At 40.2% G+C, this 25,189-nt stretch overlaps 1 protein-coding gene across 7 annotated transcripts in view; it reads left to right on the top strand.

Annotated features, from left to right (window-relative positions):
* The window catches only part of atp2b2 (ATPase plasma membrane Ca2+ transporting 2), a 132,869-nt gene that overhangs the window by 76,535 nt on the left and 31,145 nt on the right, over nt 1-25,189 (top strand). For all 7 annotated transcript variants that reach the window (XM_050038711.1, XM_050038710.1, XM_050038709.1 and 4 more), the window contains 8 exons: nt 453-578; nt 3,739-3,864; nt 4,298-4,330; nt 7,241-7,333; nt 10,590-10,631; nt 13,542-13,706; nt 17,007-17,221; nt 17,568-17,810. In XM_050038711.1, coding sequence (XP_049894668.1) covers nt 453-578; nt 3,739-3,864; nt 4,298-4,330; nt 7,241-7,333; nt 10,590-10,631; nt 13,542-13,706; nt 17,007-17,221; nt 17,568-17,810 — 1,043 coding nt within the window. The remainder of the gene's footprint in view (nt 1-452; nt 579-3,738; nt 3,865-4,297; nt 4,331-7,240; nt 7,334-10,589; nt 10,632-13,541; nt 13,707-17,006; nt 17,222-17,567; nt 17,811-25,189) is intronic.

The raw sequence follows: 25,189 nt of genomic DNA, 5'->3' as shown, positions 1-25,189 counted from the left end.
TCATGTCCTTAATTCAAACACTGAGACAGAGTTAAGTAAAATTAACCAAACTTCCCAGAACATTTTGATAACTTTGGTGTGGTTGGACGTGCCTCGATTGGTTTGTCCATTGTTCTGTGTAAAGTAATTTTCATGGTTCAGTGGCTGAAAATAGACTTCCACCTCATTTCCAGAGGGGGATTAAAGTTGTGACGTCAACCTTCTGCAATTAAATATATTTAAGCAATGGTATGTTAATGTTGAGAAATTAATTAGTTGCAGACAAACCCATACACGGAGCAACGCACTCACATCTTGAACCGAGTATATACTATGGTGGTCACAATCTATTCTGTCTAAAATTCGCTCAAAGCCCAAAATGAATCTTTGGAGTTGTCTGAGCTGTTTTATTGTTCTAGGAAATGTAAATAAATCCACTGCAGATAGCAACTCTGCCATTTCTGTTGTCGCAGGTGATCTGCTTCCCGCTGATGGAGTGTTGATCCAGGGCAATGACCTGAAGATTGATGAGTCATCACTGACTGGAGAGTCTGACCACGTCAAGAAGTGTGCAGACAAGGACCCCATGCTGTTGTCTGGTATGTTGCCTGTCAATGCTCTCTGTCACCGTGGATGGGTGTGTACTGCATATCCCTGTCATGTCCTCTGCATATAATGTTGCATAAAGGAGAGGGACAGAAACAGAGGTGAAGACTCAACTTTGAGACCGAGGACTTTTTACTTTACTCCTTGCGTTCAGCTGTAACATGTTCACATGTTAATGAATCTCTCAAACAAGCCCATAAATGCATTGTAAGCATTTTTCACGTAGTGGGTTGGTGCAGATTTCTCATCCTGCACCAGAAGGTAAAGGTGGAGTCTGTGATTCTAATCCAAATTCAGGGAATATCTCCTCACAACCCACTTGCTGTCCGTTCTGTGTGTGTGCTGGTGTTCATACACAGCCCTGGCTCTGTAAATGGGAAACAAACAAAGGGGCTCGGACTGAACAACAAAACATTATTCAAGCCAATCAGCAACAGGGGGCTTGCATGATCGTGCACAGGACAGGGGGAAATTCATCGATGTGTAAAGAAAAGGCAGTGGGAGCAAGAGAAATGGTGAAATGGAGCTTCTGAAGGAGCACTGATGGGAGGGGTGTATTTGTTGGGGTTCAAATATCAACAATTTTTCTCCACCTTTAACACAAGCAAATAAAATGGGTTGGTTTGTCAAAGCTACTGGCCTAATGTCACAATCTCTTTCTATCCACTGCCTTCAAATACATTATGGATATTGCCTAAACTGTATATGATAAGCATGGCTTTTTAGATTTAATTCAGAGGCAACTATGTTATCTTGACAGTCAATGAGAAAACCTCAGATAAATGTTTCAAGGTTTTCACATATTGAGGTTTTCCTGCCATCACTTATTGGGATTAGGTTTAGCCAGCTCCTTTCACAGAATCTAATGTGAAAATGAAATGAATTATAAGTCACGGTCATGGCATTACCACGGACAGAAGACAAAAGGTTGTTAATTCTAGTCTAAATATGATGCAAAGACTCTGCTGACAGCCTGGAAGACGCTTTTTCTTTAAATCTACTTTCCCTCTTGATTGGTTTGGTGCAGAGAGACACCAGAATGTGCAGCCTAGGATTCTTGAAGAATATCACTGAAAACAGAAACGTGGGTTAATCTGATCTGACATCTTAGAATTTATTTTTTTTTCCTGCAGATAATTAGCTGTGTGCCTTTTTGCTGCCTTCTTTAATTAGCCTCATATTCACCCACATCAACGTACTCTCCCAAAGGTTAATAATGTTCTGCGTGTGTATACTGTACTCATACACATGCTCAAAAGTGTGGTGCAGTCTGCGCGTATCTGCATAGTGACACAATGTCTACTACTTTGGCCTTCTTCTCCAGCACATTGGATTTAAATACAACAATGAGTAAGAATGAATCTCTGACTTTCAGCTTTAATGATGTTTAATATAGAACCAATGCAGCCAGTAAGTTTCTAGAGCAAATAATCAGATGTTCTCAATTGACCACGAGTCTTTCATCGGTGTCATAGGTCTGTTGCAATAGGAGCGAGCTATTTTATTATACACTGTACTATGAAATTGGAACACACAAGCCAACAAATACTTTCAAACGTTTATACTGTACAAGTATGCCCAAATTGGAAAATTAACAGTCACCATCTGATGTAATTTCACCATTATAAGAAGGCGTGACGAATTTAGGTTTTTATTTTTAGGAATGGGCAACCAAACAAGTCAATTCATTAAAGCTGTGGTAGGAAGAAATAAAAATACACCCTCCTCCTGCAGCTCTCCCCTCTGTCCTGAACTCCTACCACCACATGACCATGGGTATATGCACATGCTTCATACAGTAACACACTGTTTCCCATACATTGATTTATTGAATCTTGTGTCAGTGTACAGTTGCCCACAAGGCATTCACTCAGCTCCCACATGCCCCGCTATCTCTCTCTCTGTTTATCAGACAACAAATGAGACAAGAATTACCTAGCTATCCAACCCATGGTCCCTTTGCCTTGCTCCCTGCTGCTGCTGTGGACTGCTTCCTCATGAGGAGAGCTGGCAGCAGCTCTTGAGACAGACCTTCACAACAGAAAGTTTGTTTATCCTGTGGGGAGTCAGAGTTGTCCTGTCCCCCGAAGTGGGGGTTTGCACTGGCTGGATGCCTGTTCCCGGGGGTCCGTCACCAGAACTCCTGCCTGCTTTCCTCCTGGTGAGGTGTTCTGTAGCAGCGGAGTGTGAGACAGAGGACACATAGTGATTTAAGGTCCCAATGTTAGCTAACCTTAGCTACATAACAGGAACTTGAAGCCACAGTCGTGAGCTTTTAGCACCTGTTAGCAGAAGGCTAAACTGTTAGCATCATTTTCTCCCCATCTCTGGAATTCTTTGCCAATACTGACACGTTTTGTATCATTAATTGTCAGACTCTCTTCAGACTAAGTCCATCTTCATTTTTTGTGGTTGTTTGGCAGTGTTGGCAGTCGTTACCAATGCTGGAATAGCAACTTTTTCTGCAAGATTCTCCACCATTGAGTAAGGCTTTCAGCATCTGAAGGGACGTGCGCGTGCACCTGCATTTGTAGAACAGCCAGTTAGATTGCCCTCTTACTGGAATGAGCTGTGATGAGCCAACATCTTCCGTCACAGGCTAGATTTTTTTTAAAGCCTGAAAACAGAAGCAAGAGGAAGTACAGACCTCCAGTGTTCTTTTAGACCAAGAAAGAGACGACTGGTTGCTCTGTATATAGAAATGTAGATCAAAACCCTCTGTCTGGTGCTCCTGGAGAACAGGAAACAACAGAATCGACAGGAATGCAATCCAGGCACTCCAAAAAAATATAGAAAACGATGAAGGAAATATTAAAAAAGCCTTTATTGTAGTGGCTAAATCATTAAATTAAATCATTGGCTTTGAAAAACGTTTTGAAATATGATTTTTTTGGAGTGCCTGGATTGCCTTCCTGTCGATCCTGTTCTTTCAGACAACTTGAATTATATGCTCAAAATTTGTTATGGGACTTTTGACCAGTGATGCTAAAATCATACTGCCTATCCTGGCTTTAATTTCAATTTTAAACCAGTAATATTTTAATAGTGGTGTGGACAAATGCACACAATCACACTAGTGTCACTTTTATTCCTAGCAAACACTGAAAATATATCTAATCTAGCTGTCATATCTTATAACACTTCATTTTCCAGGCACCCATGTGATGGAGGGGTCAGGGCGCATGGTGGTGACTGCTGTCGGTGTCAACTCTCAGACTGGAATCATTTTCACCCTGCTGGGGGCCGGTACAGAGGAAGAAGAGAAGAAAGAAAAGAAAGGTAAGTTCATTATATCATTAATAATCCTTTTTCTTATAAACATGCAAGATTTCTCCGCAGTTGCTTCAGGACCAGTGAGGTAATTTGTTCTTTTGTCAGAGTTGCTCAGCAACGTACCCTTGAAAAAACTTTTGTCATTTCATTACCTTATGTCCTGAAAGTCTAAGTGTGTACGCTCATTGCATAATATCAGTGTTTTTAACTGCCTTTGTTATCAGAAGGGTTATAAACAATAAACTCACAAATGAACAAAATCATATGAAGTGTATGTAGGTATTCATAGTGCGGTACCTGACAGCCTCTTTACTGAATGTGTATGAATACTGTATGAAATGAGTATTGGTGGTACACTTATGAGCTGCAGTATCCAGGTTCTGTGGGTTCAGGTGCATTATTGTCCTTACTCTCTTATCCTTCCAAATTCGCCTCGAAGGAGGGGCTGTGGAAGACGGACACCAGAATACAGGTAGAGTATCACCTTTTCTGACCCCTGGGAGTGGTACTTGATCCTTTTGACCTTTAACCCCTAATGATCCCCAATAAACCACCGTTACTCTACACCCCTCCTCTGTAGCCGAGCACCCTTGCCCCAGATTAATTCCTCACTTAAAAAGAGAAGCCTCATCCTCACAGCACTGCATCTTTTTAAGTGTTGACAGATGACACATTTCACAATGCATAATCCTCTCCCCATATAACAGGCACTGCACTCATCAAACTAACTAGCTAGCATTCAACATCAGTCCTGTTCCAAAGACGTATTGAATGCCATGAGTAAACAAAGGCTGTCAGACTCATCTCATTTCTGGTTGCAGAACAATGACATGAGAACGACAGCCTTGCAGGTGTACAGCACATGTACCAACAGCAGAGAGTAGAGTACATAGTATGAGCTTTAGTAAGATGTTATCTTTGTGTCTTGCCTATGTACATGTACATAGTTTAACATCAGTAGGGATTTTTTTGCCAACATTACTTGAGCCTCTTCAGACAGCTCTGTAGTTTCAATGAGCAGGTAGCCCAGTATGGATAGCACATTATATGTTTTTAAGTATTTTTGCTTCGGTGCTCTCTCAGATTCGACACATTTAACATTGGAAACCCACAGTTACAGTGATCACCGGCTTATGTGGATCAAAAAGCTTGGGACAGAATCATTTCTTTACACATGCTGTTTAAATTATTCGCTTAAAGTAATAAAGTATTCTGCTCAGTGTTCATTTTGGGTCTTTTCATACATGACAACAAACAGAAAAACAATTTGAGACTATGAAAGTTAATTTTTTTTAACTTAACTTTCATGATACTTTGCCTCATGGTAACCCATCTGCTTACAGCTGGCTGGTGCTGCGTGCACATCAAAATCATTACAGGCAAAAGAATTTTCTCGCAATGAAAAACGTAGTCTCCTCAAAGCTTATGACAAACTGCCAAACACACTACATGCTATGCTCAAACAAGACACTGTCACGGCTGCTAGTGATGGAAACAGAAAACGAATGCATACAGGGAAAGCCCATCGTTAAAGCCCCCCTCGTCAAATGAATTGATGATGCCCAATCACATATTGCCTTCTTGAGTGGGCCCTTGATAGCAATACAATCCGTTTCATTACTTTATATTCATGTATTAGATATACTGATTAGTCAATGAGATGGCAATCTGCATGAGAAATTAAAATAATAAAAAATAAAATGGTTATATCAGTCATCCGTTTAGAGTGCTCAATTTGACCCACACAGGCGTGATCACTATAGGAGGTTTCTGCTGTACGAGGTAATAGTAAAACATATCTTCCCCTGTGGATAATGCTTTCTTCTTCTGATCTGAACATTAACAAATACTATACATGTTCTTCTCTTGACTTGTAATTGTAGTCCTTCAGCAGTGTGTACATTCTTTTCCTGGATTTAATGATCAGATCAAACCAGGAAAAACTATCCCAGGTGTCTGATCAACAAACTGTACAATGTAACACATTACCTGGGCTCAGGGAAGCAGTCATTAAACTACCCAAATTCACTTTAAAATGTCATTCACTAAAAAGCCCTTTATGTTAATATATATTTGATCCTTGATTGTAAGTTGCAGATTTGATCAAATTGGTATTTTCATTGTTTTTCTGCTAAAACTGTCCCTTCGTAATACATCATGTCTGGTTGACGTAATTAATATAATTAAAACAACTTCATTTAAAGTTATAGACTACGTAAAGATAACTTCTTAAAGTTAGGATAAGCTTTGGCAGCAGAGACTTTTTTAAAGGATTGCATCAGCTGACTGTTTCGGATTCAGATAGATTTGCTGACAAAACACTGCTAAACTGATTGTACTGATTGCATCAGTGATTTGCACTAAAATCAATACGGTGCTGTGTCAAATAAAGAAAGCAATTGCTTTTCAATGAGATAATAAATTAACTGTAGAAGAAGTAGCTGCTATAAGTCATTGTGTTTTTGCTAACAATGAACTTGAATCAAAAAGGACACAAGGAAGCAATTATCAACCTTCAGCTGAATTTCTTTTTTCCAATAATCATAGTTTATGTGACTGCTTTCAAAAGACATGAACAAATCCTTATAAGTTATAATTACCTTTTGAAGAACTATCACTATTGGGGCGGGGTTTAACGCAAAAATTTGGACACCTTCTTATTTACACTTGTATAATTTATTAGCTCTAAACTGGTTGGCACATGTGTATTTCCCTGGCTAATATGTTGCCCCTTTTATGTTTTGTTTACTTTGCAGGAGAGTTTAATTTTAGATTGGCTATGCAACACCTTTTAGCTATTTGTTTCAGATTTTCTGCCCAAATTTTGATTTTGTGATGCTAACAGGTATTACATGAATAACATGGTTTAAATGAACTTCACATTGCAACAAATTAACAAAAACAAAAATGGCATTAAATGCTATGCTATTATATCACTATATCTATTATACATGCAAAATTATATACTATAGATTTAGTATATAAAAACAAATACAGTAGGGTTGTCTTTTCTGTAGCTCTGGTTTCACATTTTGTGATATTGTTTTTCCACTTCTGTTCAGATTTCATGTTTCACGTCTGTCTAATGTTACACTTTGTTTTATTGACATAACATTTATTAATTTAAATAGTATACACATGATTACATTAAGAACAAAAACACACAATTTTTAAGCCACACTGATCACTAGACTTTAGTATTCACATTAAGTCTACATATGCTGAAACTCTTAAATGTGCTATAACCATGTTATTTCTGTTCATTGTCTTGTGTGTGCACATGCGTGTGTTTGTGTGTGTGGGCGCGCGTGTGTGTGTGTGTGTGTGTGTGTGTGTGTGTGTTTTTGTTCATTCGTGTTTGGCCGTCATTGTTACTGGCTAGATTGCTCCCATCCCCCTATCCACCCCATCGCAACTATAGCCACGGATGGGGCTGCAGGCATTAATGCCCCTGGCAGTGCCAGCCTTATTAATGGTAGGTTGACAAAACCTCTGATTTCTGACCTTCTTCTGTCGTGACTTCTGACTCCTCCTACCTTCTCCATTTTCCTCCTATCATGGGTGCTCACCTACCGCTCTGCTCTACCTTTCCTTTCAGTTGTGTTGGACCCTTTTGTATCCATGCTGTCAATGCACGTCCTCTCGTAGGTGTAGAAATTAGTCTTGTGTTTCTTTTTCTTCTCTTTATGCTATCTTTTGTCTCATAATGCTTTAAAGCTACAGTTGGTAACTTTTGTTAAAGTAACTTTTTTTCATATTTGCTAAAACTGTCACTACGTCCTCAAAGTATTCCATGAGACAGAAAGTCGTCGTCCTATTGCCTCTATAGGCATTTGCTAGAATCTAACATGGCGGACCGAAAACAACAAAATAAAGCTGAGGAGTCCATCCACTGCTTGTGAACTGCTGTCAAACTGTCAAACTAAATAGCACTGATCAAATATGAATCAAGATTCTGTTACTGTGTTACCTGTCTTGCCTCAGATGTTTTCAGAACTATATTTTAGTGTACTGTTTAGCTGTAAAATGAGAGCGTTTTGAGCCACCTGCCATGTTGAAAACAGTCAAGCAAAGCACTGCCCACCTGCTGGACCAACTGTCTCATATTACAGCTAAACAGTACACTGAAATATGTTCCTTCAAACATTTGAGACAAGAAATAGGCAATGCAGTAACAGAATCGTAATTCACGTTTGATCAGTGCTGCTTAGTTTAACAATTTGACCACAGTTCACAGTAGTTTACATGATAAAAAGCTACATTAGAAACTCCTCGGCTCTGATTGGTTGTTTTTGTTCATGAGCAGTAAGGCCATTAGAGGCAGTTATAGAGTGCAGAGAAACATGATGTATTTTCACAAATAGTATGTCACGTATACTTCTTTTTGGATGAAGTGTTAGTTTCGGCAAATATGTCAGTGAATTATTTGTTATATACTGTAGAAGTTACCAACTACAGCTTGAACGTACAGTGTACTAAATAGCTGTCTTGGAAAAATTTGTAAATGACTTAGGATTTTTTGTGTGATCCATCTGAAAATTTAAACACAGTAGGTCTTTGTGATGCTAAGATGTAGTGAAAATCTTTTAAGCCTTTTCATCATTCATAACAAAGATTTTGTGAAGGATAGGAAGGACAGCAACATTTGAAGATGAGTGTCTTTAAAGTAATAGTTTGACATTTGGGGAAATACCCTTTTTTTTTGGCTAATAGTTAGATGAGACAATTGATACCACTCCACTGCTCCCAGCTGTGAAATAGCCCGACACATAACCTCACAAAGAGTCAATTTTACACTTTATAATGTGTTAATTTGTGAGCTTCAGAGGTGCTGGTAGGCGAATTTTGTTCGGGTTGGACGGAGCCAGATTAGCTGTTTCCCCTGTTTTCAGTATTTATGCTAAGCTAACCAGCTGCACGTGGTAGTTTCATAATTACTGTGTAGTCATTCTCATTTTCTCTTCTAAGTCTGTGCAAAATGTAAAATATGTTTTTGAATGGTGCTGACAGGCTATTGTGTTTCTTGGTGAGTTAGTAAATAAATTGTTGTATAATACTGTATTCATACATTTCTGAGCAGACAAGACACTAGCTGAAGGATGGTGGCACAGTCCTACTGTAGGGCCATCTCCTGTAGTTGGGTGTCCTCTGAGATCACTTAGTGCAAATCCTCCGTTTCTGTGTTAGCTGGACAAGATGCAAAAGATTAACTTCATTCAGCACTGCGCTGGGTTCTCTCTTATCTTTGTCTCCTTGGAGAGCAGCCACAAAATGTTTGTACTCAAAGCAAGAGGGGCATGATTTGCACTACAATGATGACCTTGTGCTGTCCTGGGCAGGAACAGAGCGATTTGTCATCTTCAGCTTTATTGTGACTCCAGGGAACTGGCTAATGTGGAGGTGGAGGTGAAACGAGCCATTTATTCTCCACATACATGCCGAGGAGTCTGAGAGAAATCTGGTCTTCCAGCTCTACCTGAGTAATTTTCTCTATGACATTTGAGTACAAAAGCACTGAGAGGCAGATTTTGTGCAATTTCCAGCCTGCCTACCACTGAGACAAACAGTGCATATCTCTGTAATTATAGCCTGGGTAGATAATGGGATCAACGCTGCAGCATATAATATATGCACTCTTAATTATTATGTCTTATTTTGTAAACATCGTGTGTACATTTGGTTTGAAATTATACTGTTCTTTAAGTTTTATGTTTTATCAGCTTTCAAGATGAAATCTACTGTGTGTACTCTGAGCAGCTCTGTTTGACTACCAGCAGTTTAAAACAATGTTGTGTGATTGAAACGCAGATTTAAATTAAGTTCACTCTAAGTTCGCTCCTTGCGTAAGCAGAATCCAACAGCACAATAAATTCACAGTCCCTGAACTTAGATTTCGATTTTCCTCCAGTTGTTCTTATGTAACTTTCCCATGTGGGAGGCTTTTCCTTCTGGCTCTCTCTCTCACTCTTTCTGTGTGTGTGTGTGTGTGTGTGTGTGTGTGTGTGTGTATTGTTCACATCTCCAGTCTGCTTCCCTCTTAGTGTGTGATCTTGCATGTGCTTTCCGAATTTTCCTCCTGTGCATGTTGTCTCTCGTTTGCGTGTACTCTACGTGTATGTGGTTTGTGTGTGTGTGTGTGTGTGTGTGTGTGTGTGTTTTTGCTGTGTCCCCCCCCCCCCCCCCCACTGTCAGTGTTCAGTGTGATGCTGTATCTACTGTATGTCTTGATATCTCATTTTATACCCCGACAATGTGACTCGTATTTTTGATAATGTGTGTGCAATTACCTGTGCTCATAGTGTGAGTATGTCATTCAGAATAATATTTTAAAAAACAGCAGAAAGTGTGCAGTTCTTAAATGTTCAGCATAATTACAATGATGTGAAAATACATAAGTTTCAGAGAGGCCCGTTAAGCATTTTTAATAACCTGATTATTTCCTAATGCAATAGAATAACATCTATTAAGACCTAATTTCCCTCCACTTAATTCCAGAAAATCTGCACACTGCAGTATTTGTGTGTTGCCTCTTGCCAGTGGCTGTAGCTTCTGCTTACATTACATCACTTTCTATGTGACTGTCACAGAGACGTTGTATTAAAAGTCATTTTCCTGTCTCCCTGTTTGTGGTTTTTGGTTCTCACTGTGTGTGCTGTCTCTGTGGTGATAATTTGTTGACTTGTCTGCCTTGGTTATTTTTGTTGTTATTGTCTTGTATGTCTCCATCATAGGTAAAATGCAAGATGGCAATATGGAGAGCAACCAGATTAAAGGTAACCAAACCATATCTTTCACTCTTTCTCCTCCCCTGCCTTCTCTCTTCCTCCTCCTCCTCTTTCTTCCCTCTCTTCCTCTTCTCATCATTTCCTTCTATGGTGTGTGGCGTAAGCTCTGGGTGAAACACAGGTGGAAAATCCTACAATGCTTTGTTTATTTCAGGCTTCATTATATTCTGCACATTTGAAACCTCACTGTCTCAAGTTAGATTCAAAGGGACTTTGACAAAGTCCACCGCTGACTCAGGAAATCCCAGAGGATGCCAGTGTTTGACCCAGGTTTTACCTGCAGTCATATTAGGGTAGAAAATCTCTCCTCTTCACTCTGTCTGTCACTGATGTGTTGTCCCTGGTCTGTTGTTCTGTTGTTGTTCTTGTTGTGTTGTTGACTTGTCTTGTTCTCTACAAGAGAACAGAAACTTGTCCCTCAGCTACTGTGTTTGCCTCACTCAGGCTGCCCCTTTCCACCAAAAACACCCCGAACTGTCCTCTTAGTACTCTCCTCAAGTTGCATACCATACCCTGGATTCCTCTTACCACTGTTTCGTGAGATTTGCCCCACACAATATGACAGAAGTTATCTGTGATTAAAAGGGACGGATGGTTACCTTCAGGGGTGTGGCTGTAGTAATACTTATCTTTATGATTGTTAATCTGTCAATTTAGTCTGTGAAAAAAATTAACAAAAATGCTCATCCCAGGTACCCAAAAATGTGCCTACGAATCTGTCATTGTGTTTGACAAACCTGGAAATGACTAATTTCTCTATAATACAGACGAAGCACATTTACATTTCGGAAGCTGTTGTCAACGACTATTTTTTTTTTTATACATATGTCTTTAATTAAAGACACATTTTCTTTAAATCAACTAATTAATTAATTGCCTCGTGCTTTATTCCCAGGCTCTTGTCACTTGTCATCTCAAACTCCCCACCACTCCTTATTTGGTTTATTTAACCAACAAGTCTTTCTACCAAGTCTGAGCATTCTTGTCTTGTCAAAATATGTTTCCTCTCTTAAAACAAAAGCATCGTGAGAATAACAGACACAGGCTGAGCAAGTGTCCCCAAAGCAACAGTGTGAAAGGGTCAATGAAGACTCTTAATTACACCTTGGTAAGATGATTATAGTCTATACCAGTGTTGCTATAATACAGAAGAATGTGCAGCTTTCAGAAGATGAACCTTTGTCCTGGGCTTGTTTTAACATCAAGTCTTTAATCTTGTTTTTCTGTGGCGTACAGTTAGATACAGACACTGTCTGTCTTGTGTCATGTGGGTGGAAAACAAAATGCACAACCAGAGAGACATATGACAAATGTTCAACATTAAAAGGTTTTTCATGAGCATCAAACACATGCTTCATTGTGATTGGAAAACTGGGCTGAAATGAGTCTTGTAATGGGCTACATTAACGGAGAAGCACTGTACTGTATGTGTGTGTGAGGGGAAGAGAGATGGAGACAGAGTGAGGTAAATGAGGATTGGTTGTACAGCCTGGACATTGTTTTCTTTACTGAAAATAGGGAATCTTGTTTTTTCTGCACTGTAAAATAGATCATACAGTAAAAAGTAGATAGAATATTGATTTATTTCAAAGTGTGAAAATAAATTTCGTATATGGAACATACATTGATCACTGTGTATTTTAGCATATGATATTTAACAACTGTTTGAATTTTGTGAAAGAAAAGGGCAGTAATTTCAAAAGCATGTACAGTTACAGTCTGCAGCATACAGCGATCGTGTTTTGCGTGTGTCAGCCTTCTTTCTGAGATGTTTTGCTTCAGTGAAATGTATGATCACACTCATATACAAGCTTCTACTAGTTGGGGATTTGTAGTTTCTTGCAATAATTGAACAGTGTGGGCTTTATTTATTTGCTTTCAGGTAACATGATCATGTTGCCACCAAGGAAGCTTTATTCACCTTAGATCTCTGCACTGTCTTCCAGTATGATTTAAATTGATTTTAAATCATGGCTGCTATTTATACAGCTATACATCATGGTCTACACTGTACATCAGTCAGTGGATTAAGGTTAAATATATTTTTGTCTTGCTTTTAGAATTTTAAGTCTCTAATCCTTGAAAATCTTTTGAAACTTGTCTGCAAAGTGTTTCCAGAGTAAAAACAACACAGCTTAAAAAACTGATGGCTTGAGACTCTAATTTGGACTGAAAACCGATATGTAATGTACTTTAATTGAATTAAATTTTGATATTTTTGTTTTGAATATTAAAATTTGGATCTTTATTGTTTTAGAATATGCTTTTTCACTTTATCTCTTTATGACGTTTTTTTTGTTTCTTTTCTGGTTCTTTGTGTTTTGTTGATTTCTAATGTTGAAGCACAGTGAGTTCTCCTTTGTATGAAACGTGCTACGCTTCATATAAGGTTTCATTTTCCTCACTGTCTGCAAATGCTCAGCCAGCCTTTAAATAATCTGTAACATGATTTGGACCTTGGATGTAGGACCACTGAATTATTCATGACTCATGTGTAAATATGTGTTTGTGATGATAAAAAATAGGATGAATGACGACAACATATATTTCCCCTATGACAGCAAATGAAGCACAGAAGGTATCATGATTTTTTTAGTTGTCATATTCCACACTGAAACAAAGTTCACAGTGTCTTTGATTTAACTTTGAAGACAATGCAGGGACAAACATAAACAATCCTTATTATGGTATGTGAAAGCTTTATACATGCCAATTAGTTCCCATCCTGTCATGGGACGTCATATGATCTCGTCTTGGTTTTAAATTTATATTGTTTGTCTTGGAGCTAGTGTGACACCTGGCTGTTGAAGCCTGGCTCCCTGTTCCTCTTTGCTCCTGCGGTCTAATCTACATTTCTAACGCTGCTGCTGCTGTCTGTGTTTTTTGTGGTGTTTACAGTGAAGAAGCAGGATGGAGCAGCTGCCATGGAGATGCAGCCTCTAAAGAGTGCTGAAGGTGGAGAGTCCGATGAGAAAGAGAAAAAGAAGGTGTCCGTTTCCAAGAAAGAGAAGTCTGTGCTCCAAGGGAAGCTGACCAAACTGGCTGTGCAGATTGGCAAAGCAGGTACAGCAAACTGCACACGGGCAAGTCCATCACTCAGTCAGGCAGTTAAAATCAGCGACAACAAGGCACTGAACCATCATCCTGTCCGTCACAGCAAGATGTTGCACTGATAAGATTCTTCTTCGTGGCTTAAAGCAATCAAAGCTGTTGAAGAGAATGCCACAGTGTCTGAATTATACAACTGAAGAGGAGCCTGTTCACTTTATTTTTCTAAATGACCTTTCCCTCTGGGGACTTGCTGAATCATTATATTGGGAACAGCTGAGACTGCATTATGTTCGTCATTGTGCTTGCTCACTTTTGCAATTTTACAATCCATACCATAATGAAATGCTTGTAATACCATTTAAAGCAATTTATGGCACCAAGGATTTTATGTCTAAAAGACTTGCAGTGGGTCTGTAGCAGCAAGCATTTTTAGTAACAGATGCCCACATGCCATTTATGCCCACACTGTGGGTGTCCTCGCAGCAGCAACATAGTAGGATTACTGCTGAACAACTGATAGCCTTGAATATTACATACCTAAAATACTGCAAGAACGCAGGGGCTTCTGGACCAGTCTGGGATTGGGATTCCTCAAAATATCCCTGAATAGATGTTTAAGAAATTAAAAACTGACTGCCAAGGCTTTCTTTGAGGGGCTGTTTTTTCCCTCTGTAAAAATGTATTAATTTTTAGAGAATCCCTTACAGAAGTCATCGTTTTTACAGTGTGCTGTTACATCAGACTGTTGCTGTGAGTGATTGAATGAGGACGTGGTGTCAAAACAATGAAACACTGTGGATGGATTAGCATACAGGCAGCACTTTAAGATCATATGCCCTTCCTGCGGGTCTGGCAGAAAAGTTTGGATTTAATACACTTCAGGGCCTGTGACCCTCTAGCATGCTGTTTTTTAGCTTCTCTGCTCTCTATACACTCAATAATAATCCACACCTGGTCTATATCTACCTGACACCAGATGTGTCTCATTAGCTTTCAGATAAGGAATAAAAACCCCAGACATACTTGAAACGTGACACTTGTATAGTTACTTGGCTTTACTTCATGTTTACACTGTGCATCTTACTGCATCAGCCTCTATTAAAGTAGAAAGTGCCATATGGTCTGCTGTGTATGGATGCACAAACAGAGTCAGGAAAGGTGCGACACACATCTACCTGCCAACTTTGATGATAGCAATTGACTGCCTAGCATCTGTTGGTATTCACTTATTTTTATCTGTGACAAATTAAAACCAGTCCTCAGCATGTGATTTTTTTCCAACCCAAGCTGGCATATTGTCACCAGGAAAGATGGAGGAATGAAGAAAGAGTGATAAGTGGCGTTTTGGTTAGGGTCTATCCGATCTTGTCCCCTCGGGGAGGGAGTACACACCAATGTGCAAGCTTATTAGGTCCACCAAGCTAAAACTAATCCAGGTTAATACAGCAATCCTGCAACAGAGCTGTGGTCAGGCCCAAAGACATGACTGTCGAGTCTGGCCCTACATGAACCTGCATAGTGTCTGTCGAAGCCCAGCCAAGCCTGAACCATGGTAGCAGTTGTGGGCCTAAGCTGTAGAAAAATATAGAAAAGTAAAAACATTTATTACAAGCTAAAGTCAACTCAAGTCTTTCCAGTGCGGCAACAAACGTTGGTGACACAATCCCCAGCATGCACCTTCTCCTACCAAATGTTTAGCACGGCCAGAAAAACTTTATATGCCATATTTATTATATAGGGAGTGTTTAACATCACTGCTCATTAATGAGAGGGGGGAGTTGGCAACGCAGTCTATATAATCATGACATCACACTATAAGACATGCATTAAAGATAACACACAAACGCACACAGGGAGCGAAACCAGCCTGATTTAAACCCGGGGGAATTTGACAAATTCTAGCCCAGCCTGAACTCGGCAGGTCAGGTCAGGCCTAATCGGGCTCAGGAAGAGAATCAAAGCTCTATCCTGCAATACATTTTGACTTGACAAACTTCTTGACATTGACATTTTATTGCACCAAAGTGTAACTAATAATGTATTAAATATTGTCTTTATTCAGTGTAGGCATGCTATCCAAGTGAGCCATCATGCACAAAACCCCGACTCTGGCACACATACATGTACAACATGATATATGCAACCATAACACACGTTATTTACAATCATGCTAGAAGAGTCAGCATGTGATGATCAATTAAGGCAGCATGGAGTCTCAGTGGTTAGCACTGTTGCCTCACAGGAACAAAGCTCTTATTTTTAATCCCTTTCGGACCATCTGGGACCTTTTAAAGGTCCTCCCCATGTTTTGCACTGATGATTTATTTATTTATTCTCTCTGTTTTTCCGTCCATACCATAACATATGTATGTTACAGGAGGAATTAGGCCCCGAGCAGACAGAGCACACTTAAGCAGCCTGGGGAGACTTTAAGTCACTTTTTTCAGTAAGAGTGAAGCATTTTTCTCGCTGCCTTTGCATTGCTGAGCACCTCGCCTTGAGTTGAAAAAATATCAGCTCAGAGCAGAAAAACATTTTCAACGCATTGGCATGTTTTCCCATTTGTCCATCAGATAAATTGAGAGCGTGCCTTCTATGGTGGCAATGACAACAAGTGTTAGCATACAGTTCATGGTTTATGTTAAGCTAATGATAGGTCACTTTTAATATCGCTCAAAGCAAGCTGCAAAACATGTCTGAACAAACTATAGCCTCAACTATTTTCTAATGTTTTCCAACTGTAATTAGGCCTGATGATTGACAGCAGATTGTCAAACTGTCCGTGACTTATCCTAAAAAAAGCCTTGCGCCGACCATCATCGAGGTGAAACTCCTGGATCAGCTGGTTGTACTCCCTGTGATTTCCTCTCTGTTGAGGGTGTCATGTATTCACACGGATCTCAATTTCCCTGTACCCAACACACTATTTGGGAACAGCCTCTCATTCTCAATAACAGCAAAGCAAGTGCCCCCGTCTGTTCATTTTAATGCAGAATGTAAGGTGCAGTCCTGTGCATTTATGTTGTAGCAGAATCATTTTTAAGCTAAGGAAAGGTGATTCGATGGTTGCCTTGCAACAATAATAAAAAGAGCTGCAAAAAGTGCTCTGTCTGATCAGGGCTGGCTCTAACAAAAAGGCTGTGTGGTGCGCCTCACGTTTTTCAACCTGTAAAACATGCTTTGTCTGATCAGGCCCTCGGGAATCTTCTTTCTGACGAATGTCCATGCATGAATCACATAATATGTTCACTCAGACTCTTTTGACAGTCTCTTGTTTTGCCACTGACCTTTTGTATCTTTTTTTTTTTCCAGGTCTGCTCATGTCAGCCGTCACAGTCATCATCCTGGTCCTGTACTTTGCCATTGACAACTTTGTGATGCAGAAGCATCCTTGGATGCCAGAGTGCACTCCCATCTACGTCCAGTACTTTGTCAAGTTCTTCATCATCGGTGTGACTGTGTTGGTGGTGGCCGTGCCGGAGGGGCTGCCGCTGGCTGTCACCATTTCCCTGGCCTACTCTGTCAAGGTAAGGAAGAACACTGAAAGACATACAGTGCATATATTAAAGCACAGCTGTGTGTCTGCTGTAAGGGCTGCGCATTTGCACATTAAACACTGTGTGTTCATCTACGCATTGTAAGTCAATATTCTAACCTTTATATGCAAAGCAGAGCCACTTTTGCGCCCCATTTTTCCCAAATGGATTAATTTTTTTGTGCAGTTTTGTGAGAAAGAAATTCTGATGAAGGCCGAATAGCACGTTTGTCTCTTTGACTGCTGCTGTGAAATAAATGATCATTTTAGCGCGAGGTTTAAGCAGCAGATATACATTGCAACATGTCATGATATTTTGTGTTGTTTCCTACCAACAGAAAATGATGAAAGACAACAACCTGGTGCGTCACCTGGATGCATGTGAAACAATGGGCAATGCTACAGCCATCTGCTCTGACAAGACAGGCACGCTAACCACCAACCGCATGACAGCTGTGCAGTGTTACGTTGGAGATGTGCACTACAAAGAAATCCCAGACCCTGGAGCTCTGCCACCCAAATCACTGGAGTTATTGGTCAATGCCATTTCCATCAACAGCGCCTACACCACCAAGATACTGGTAAGCTACCTCTAATTCTAGCCTCTAAATGGTAGCCATTGTAGAAGTTACCAAAGAGACCTTGAGCATGAATGTCGACACACACCTAAACATCTTTTAAAATGGAATTTTAAATAAATACCCGTTCCATTTTTACACTGGTACTATTTATGAAGTCTTATTAAAATGTTTTAATTATATCATTCAAAAGCCTGTTTAGTTAAGACTTAAAGATGTTGAGTTAGCTGCATAGATTTCAGCTCCCTCTGTGTGAGCAGTGAAACCATATGATGACAGCGTCCCTGAAACAGTGAGACGGTTCTACAGTGCTTTCTTCTTGGCGAAGCAGGCAGTCTGTGTCCTTGGCTGCTGCTTTAGATTCATCAGGCATTCACTCAACTTGTCACCTTGAGAACGGTTGTGTAATTTTGTCTTATCTGATATTCAGAGCATAGCAGACTGTAATTGAATCCAATCTGTCTAAGTGCTGGAGATCTTCTCTTGTTTACAGTGAATGCAGTGAGGAGAGATCTTCTCTAAGCCAATTAGACCTGTATGCAATAAGAAACACATACATAGATAGATATATAAATGTATAGACGCACAGACTCACACACGCTCAGACTGTCATGTTTTAATCACAGTATCTGAAACCTGTTTGCATTAATATTCCCTCAGGCCACAGATCAGAAACATTATTTCCATAGTAAAGCATTTGGCGTAAATATCTTAAAAGCAAAGACTGCCAAGATCAGGATGTCTTGAGACTGTTAGAGCTACATGCCTCAGTAATAATTTTCCTGGCATGACCATGTATACTCACCTGCACACACACACACACACACACACACACACACACACACATACACACCATTTGTGCCTGTCTGTGTGTCACTATCCTTGTAAACCCCCTGTAGAGTCTATTCATTGATGGCTGACCAACTGACAAATGCCCTTATGGAACTTGCATGAGGAATGAGCTGAGCAGGCGGGACATCTGCGATAGAAGGATCCCACAGATTTCACTTCCTACCCCTCAAGGCACAATCACAGTCTCGGTGAAAACAGAGTGTTGGTCATTGGGTTTCTAAGATGGAGAGCTACATATTTGTGTCCACTCTAGTTTTAACACTGTTTCTTTGAGGCCCAGTAGATATACTTAAGCAATGCAGTTACTGCAGGCTTGATGCCAGCATAGTGTTTCTTTTTTTATCTTTTTAATCTCACAGAGCGCCTATCTAAATGTATAAATCAGCAACAAATTTAATTAAATTCCTCAACAATGTACATAGTGTATTTATTCCCATTTATCCTTACTTTTCCACGAGTTAAAAAAGCAGGACCTTTATTACAAGCCTGCCACGCTGGGGATTGTGGCTGTTTAAATAAAGGTTTTTTGTCAAACGGCCTGTACAGATGCCTCGTCTTTTGCACCCTTAAATTCATTGTTTTCAATGTAGATGCGTGGCAGGCATGCTCAAACGCCAGAGCGTCGCAGTCGTGGCATGCATATGTTCCTGAGTGCCTATTGTTAGGGCACGAAACCTGCACACTGAGATAAACAGAGTACGACTTTTGGAACGCAGCAGTGCGCACTGCATGTCATGTGACACAGACAAACCAATCACAGCCGGCAGATATCTTTCCCTTCTTCAGTAAATATCAGTCTGATCATTTTGGTGCAGGACTGCCAGAGCTTTACATCTGTCCCACGGTCAGTATGCTCACACACTTATAAACATCGGCTTGAAGAAGATCAGCTCTGCACTCTGGATTTCAGGTAAATAGGCGATGATACAGTGCCTGTTAAGGTTGCTTGGTTGCTTGGCAACCTCAGACGCAACCAGCCACTGCATTCTTGAAAACTGGCTCAAAAAAGGCACAAAAGTAGCGCCCATCGCCCGACCTTGCGTTTTCCGTGTCTGCAGTCAGTATAAAAAATGGAGTCCTTTGATTTACTAAGTGTATGTTAAGGCCTTTACATACTAGGGCCTTTTTTGTGCGATTGATTGGCACGTCTATATATTAATATATACTTCTCTGTATTGTTGTTTTTGTGATGAGTAATTTCACACACAAATACACAGATTTGTGTATCCATTTATTCAAAAACACAAATATTATGCGACAAAAAAATACCTAATCTTTTTTGAACATGCTTGATTTCTTGAGCGTTTGCACCACCAAATTAAGGCATCGACTGATCACGTTGTGCAGGACAGACATGATGTCACAACATCACGACAGTGGCGAACCTGTTGCAACTGTCGCACATTTTCATTGCTGCTGCTATGAATAGCTGTGATATCCTTCCTCCACTTGCCAAATACTAAATAATAACTTTGTATTTGACCCAGACCTACAGCCTGGGTTTTAGTCAAGACCACTTGAGTCTACTTAGACACAAATCAAATAGAGCTGTCTCTAGATGAAGTCAGACTGAGTCCAGACTGGGGGTTAAGTCCAAGTCAAGAGCGAGACTAAATGTTCTTGAGACCAGTGCTCTTTCAATATCTGCATTATAACTTAAGTTACTCAGTACAGTCCTCCTGGATTTAGAAATGTTTTAAATGTAAATTTACCAAAATGTAGCATTATTTGTCAACACTGTGAATACAACTCTGAATAAAATAACAAACTGTGAAAGAAAGATATCTCCCCACACGTCTGAAATTATATTGCTTGGTTGTTACATGGCAAAGACAAACTATGTATAAAACAAGCAAGAAACAGGGCTTGGATACTGTACCGACTGGTGGGGGTGGTGGACAAAACAAAAGGGAAAAAGGAGCACAGTACTGTAAAGACCTTATTAAAAAAATCTTTTCCATTATCGGCAATCTGTGAATGTCATCAAAAGCCACATGATTCAAATAGTGATTTAGTTTTGTTGATGTTGTGAGGTTGCCTCAGTTTCCATTTTCCCACAGCATTTCTTTAGGAGGACGTGCTACATTAAGAAGATGTTATCCCTTTTGAAAAACCTGAAGGAATGCGTTGCAGCATTACATCAGACCATTGTACCTCCATAGCTGCTTAGCTCAACGGAATTATGCACCAGCAGAGTGCAGCTTAGACTTGGTGGATTAAATGGCTCATTCAGTCTGTTTTATAATCTCTTCATTCATAAAAGAGGTTACCTCATGCACCAAAGTTAAACTTAGGGTAAACTTCTAATGATATCAGCTTACGTACTTGTACTGTTTGTTACCTTGCATCAGCAGTAATTACCGTCAGCACTGTAGCTTTGCTAACCACTCAGCTATCCTACTGACGACACTGTATTTATTTACATACTGTACAGCCATATCTGTTCATCCATGCATACATACATATAGCCACAGAACATATGAATAAATATAGTATGGAACACAAAATCTAGCCCATACATAGTAGAGAGTACAGTACATGTCGGTATGAATGTATTTATTCACTGAGAGCTCTTAGTAGAATGACGGGGAGGAACAACGGGGAAAGCAAGTTGTAGGAGGACGTAATTTAAGGAATGAAGTGAGCTCAGAAAGCAGGATGCAAAAGGGAAATTTCTGAGGAATATTTAGTACATCCCCCTCTCCCTTCCCTCAGCCGCCCCCACTCCCTCAGCACCACTCCAGCCCTGCAGTATGCTGGCTGGTGTGTTCTTATATAAGAGGCCAATCCTGTGGGATGCCAGGATGGCTATGGAAGTCTTTGAAGGCCACCACACAAAGGCACAAAGGCACAAAGGCAAAGAGGCAGGCTTTGATACCCGTATCAGTCCCCCTATACTCCCTCTCTGTCTTCATAATACAGCCAGTGGTATGGCTCTGCTTCTTCTGTCAGCACATACCGACTCTAAAGTGTAGAAGCCTCATCCCCGAGGGAGAAATTCACACACATTTACACAATGAATACAGTATACGCAAGCTCATACTGTACATGCACATGCTCGTAGATGCAGTATCCATGTGCACACGTACCCTCATTCATATATTCTGAAAAGGATGTGTGCACACGTGCATACAAATAAGCACACCAGTTTGCCTTGAATGTGTCTTGCAGACAAGTCGAGCATGCTACAGAGCAATTTGTGAGCGGCATTCAGTGACGTCAGTATGCTGATGTTATTTCAAAGAAACATGCGTCATTGCCAGTGGTGTGAGCGTCATGACAAACAGTTGCCCTCTAAAATCTAGTCTTCTCTTTTTCTTTTCGTATATGTCTATAAGAAAACTGTTTGTATAAAACCAGAAAAGTTCAGATGCACACACATCTGTCATATAAGGCATACTCCCACTGTAGGTGGTTTCCAGATCACAGGTGTATGTTCTTGCAGCACAGTTGCATGTGTTTAGCATGGCTCTGTTAGTGTCCTGGGAGCTCAGTCTCGTGTTGCTTCAACCACCTGCTCAGGTCATTATTCCGGTCAGGGACTTGAGAGGTAGATAATAAACACATACACACACCTAAACACACACAGATGGCTTCACTTGTGAAGGATAGGTGCTCGGGGAAAGAGGGAATAATAGACCTGACAGAATGTATCCCAAGTTGAAATGTTGGTACTGTTATAGAAAAACAAGATTCAGTTCATGTTAAATAGGGTGAAAATCCATTTGTTGTTCCACAATGAGCAATTTATTGTTTGTAATTAAAATGAACTGCCTCATTTTTGTTCAGTGGTGAGTAGTGAGGTCCTGGTATAATTGGCTTTGGCTCACAGTGCTTTTGTCATCTGGACTTTGCGTGCTTGTTTGCACAACATGGTGTAGAGATGAGAGTGTCTTGGATGTCTCTAGCTTGAAGCACCCAGTGTCCCCATGGAATAGTTTTGGCCCCTGAGAAGGAGAAAGAGAATCAGTGGAGAACGCGAAGACGGAGCCATCTTCAGCAGAATTATGTCCTTCCCTTCCCTTGTTCTCTCCCTTCTGTGTTCAGCACTTGCTTACAGACTTGACAGCGTTGCTGAGATGGCAGTGAAAGAGAAATCGTCATCACATTAGAATGACAATGCTTTGATGTTTCAGTGGCACAAAGCTTAATGGGCTCCCTGCATTTCCCTCACATGGCATGATAGATTTCTTGCTCGCAGTTGCTTTGTTTCTATTCTTCTGTTCTGGTTTAATTTTCTGGTTTAATTATTAATAAATACATAAAAGATTAATTGAGGGAATGGGACGTCAGTGGTACTAAAGCTTGTGATATGTAAAGTATAGTAATATATAGACTAATATGTCATTGTAAATTAATCTTTGTGTTGTCAATAAGAGGTATCCATAGTTTGTTTCACAGTAACTGGTTAAATCTACAAAATGGTGACCAGACCGCCGATAAACCCTGAGGTAAATTTAAGTATTGACTTTCAAAAAATAAATCAAAATAATATTTGTTTATGAAGGCAGAATTTAAGCCACAGGCAACCCAAACTAAAATTGTATGTTTTCATATCCTGGGTACAAATGTGATGTACCATGCAAAAGTTTTTCAGTAACACAAAATCTCAGTAGATTTTTCTCATGCCAGCCTCCATGTTGGGATGGTGTGGGAGTCTCTATTAGATGTAAATAACATAAAGAAGACCATCTGCTGTAGATAATGCAAACATCGTCAAAACTCCCACATTAATAAATGTCATGTGGCTGAGGTTGGAAACATGTGAACTATGGTGTACTGCTTTGAAAGTAACTATAATCCCACAGCCAAGAACTGTATGTTGGAGAGTGATGAGCTTTGAACCACCTGACCGGCAACTTAAGGCAGAGCATCCTCACCACCTTTAATCTAACGTGTTACCAAAGTGGGTGTAGCCTCTAGGAAATAAAAGGAAAGCCAGTGAGGAAGAACTTTAAACCTGCATTCTTTTTAAAGGCCAGCAGGGGGTGTCTCCACTGGTTAGAAAAAGTCTCTTAAAAAAATGACCCACATTGTCAGTTTATTTATTACCACAGTAAACAATATCCCAATGGGTTTATGGTCTCAATCGCTAGTTTCAGGGCTTCATCAATACAGCATGGTGCTGTTTTTGTATATATGGTCCCATTTAGAGTAAAATAGACAATCTGGTCGCTGCCATGTTAACCTACGTGAATCAGTCAGATACACCCCTCGCTCCCCCCAGCTCCACCCTCCTGTCCAAATATGGTCAAGATGGCAACAGCCATCAGTCATGGTGGCTACGTCCACTTCTTTCATACAATCTATGCATGCAACTAAGTAATGCCCAACGCTGACAAGGTATTAGTACACCTAAGATGTGAGGCTAGGTTATGAATCTACTGTAACAACCTCAGCTCTCAACTTAAATTAGCTTACTAATAACCTGTCAATCACACATCAAAGGCAATGCCCAGAGTGAAGCAATATTCAGTATGTAGAGCTTTGCATGTCTGTGAGGACAGAATGTGTTAATATTCAAAACCCAAGAAAAGGAAAAGATGTTAAAGTAAGATGCAGGAAGATTAAATCATTTGTTATTCGCACCATGGACAGGCCAGATCGCTGGTCTACAATCAAGCTCTCACTCATTGGTGCTAAGAAAAATAGCCCATCAAACAAGCACAGATTTTATAGTAGCACTAGTAGTGATAATGTAGTTAACGTATTTGGTAACGATTGTTATAAATTGAATTGTGTGTTGGTATCAATGTATAGATAAACAACAATGATAAACAAGGAGCACTACATCAGTATTGTCACTGTCTTACTGAAAACACATAGTACATGTTTTGAAATGAGATTTGGTTGGAATTTAAACTTGAGATTTGCGTCTAGTCTTATTGGTTTTGAAAAATCAAATCTCTGCAGCAGAAGGGCAAATAAAGGACACAGCGCCACATTAGGAGGAAATAAATTAAAGCAAATGGAAGGGGGGTAAAAATATGTAGTGAGGGGGGAAAGGGAAGCAAATAAGTGCAAAAAGGGTGAAAGAAGATGGGGAAATTATACAAGAAGACGAAAGAGAAACCACACTCGCGTGACAAGTGTCCTCATCATGGACTGGAAGACTGTATTACTGCCCTCCAGCTTGCCTCCAGGCCTCAGCCCAGTTGGCTGGTACAGTCGTGTGGAGAGCAAGAATATCATCCACTCCTACATGCAAAGAGGGAGCGAGAAGGAAGGAGAAGGCATGGGGGTTTGGCTGCCCTGTAAGAGACTGGGGAAACTGATAGTGAGGAAGAGGAGTAAGTCATTCAGAGTGAGGAAGGAGGATAGGGTTAGAAGGGAATGGGAGAAGGAAAGACAGGATGGAAAGTGTAAAACCAGATATAGCAATAGAAAAACAAAGTAGTGGAAGGGTGGGGTTGAGTGTGAAGAGAAGAGGAAGAAAATGAAAGAGAAAGGGAAGGAACAGGAGGGATGGATTAAGGAGAGCCCCAGGTGGAATAGGAAGTAAAGTTGCCAGCTCTCCCTCTGGCATATGT

Source organism: Epinephelus moara, chromosome 24 (assembly GCF_006386435.1).
Source record: "Epinephelus moara isolate mb chromosome 24, YSFRI_EMoa_1.0, whole genome shotgun sequence".
Taxonomy (NCBI): domain Eukaryota; kingdom Metazoa; phylum Chordata; class Actinopteri; order Perciformes; family Serranidae; genus Epinephelus; species Epinephelus moara.
Note: the sequence above shows the minus strand (reverse complement) of the source record. Positions and strands in the feature narration are given on the sequence as shown.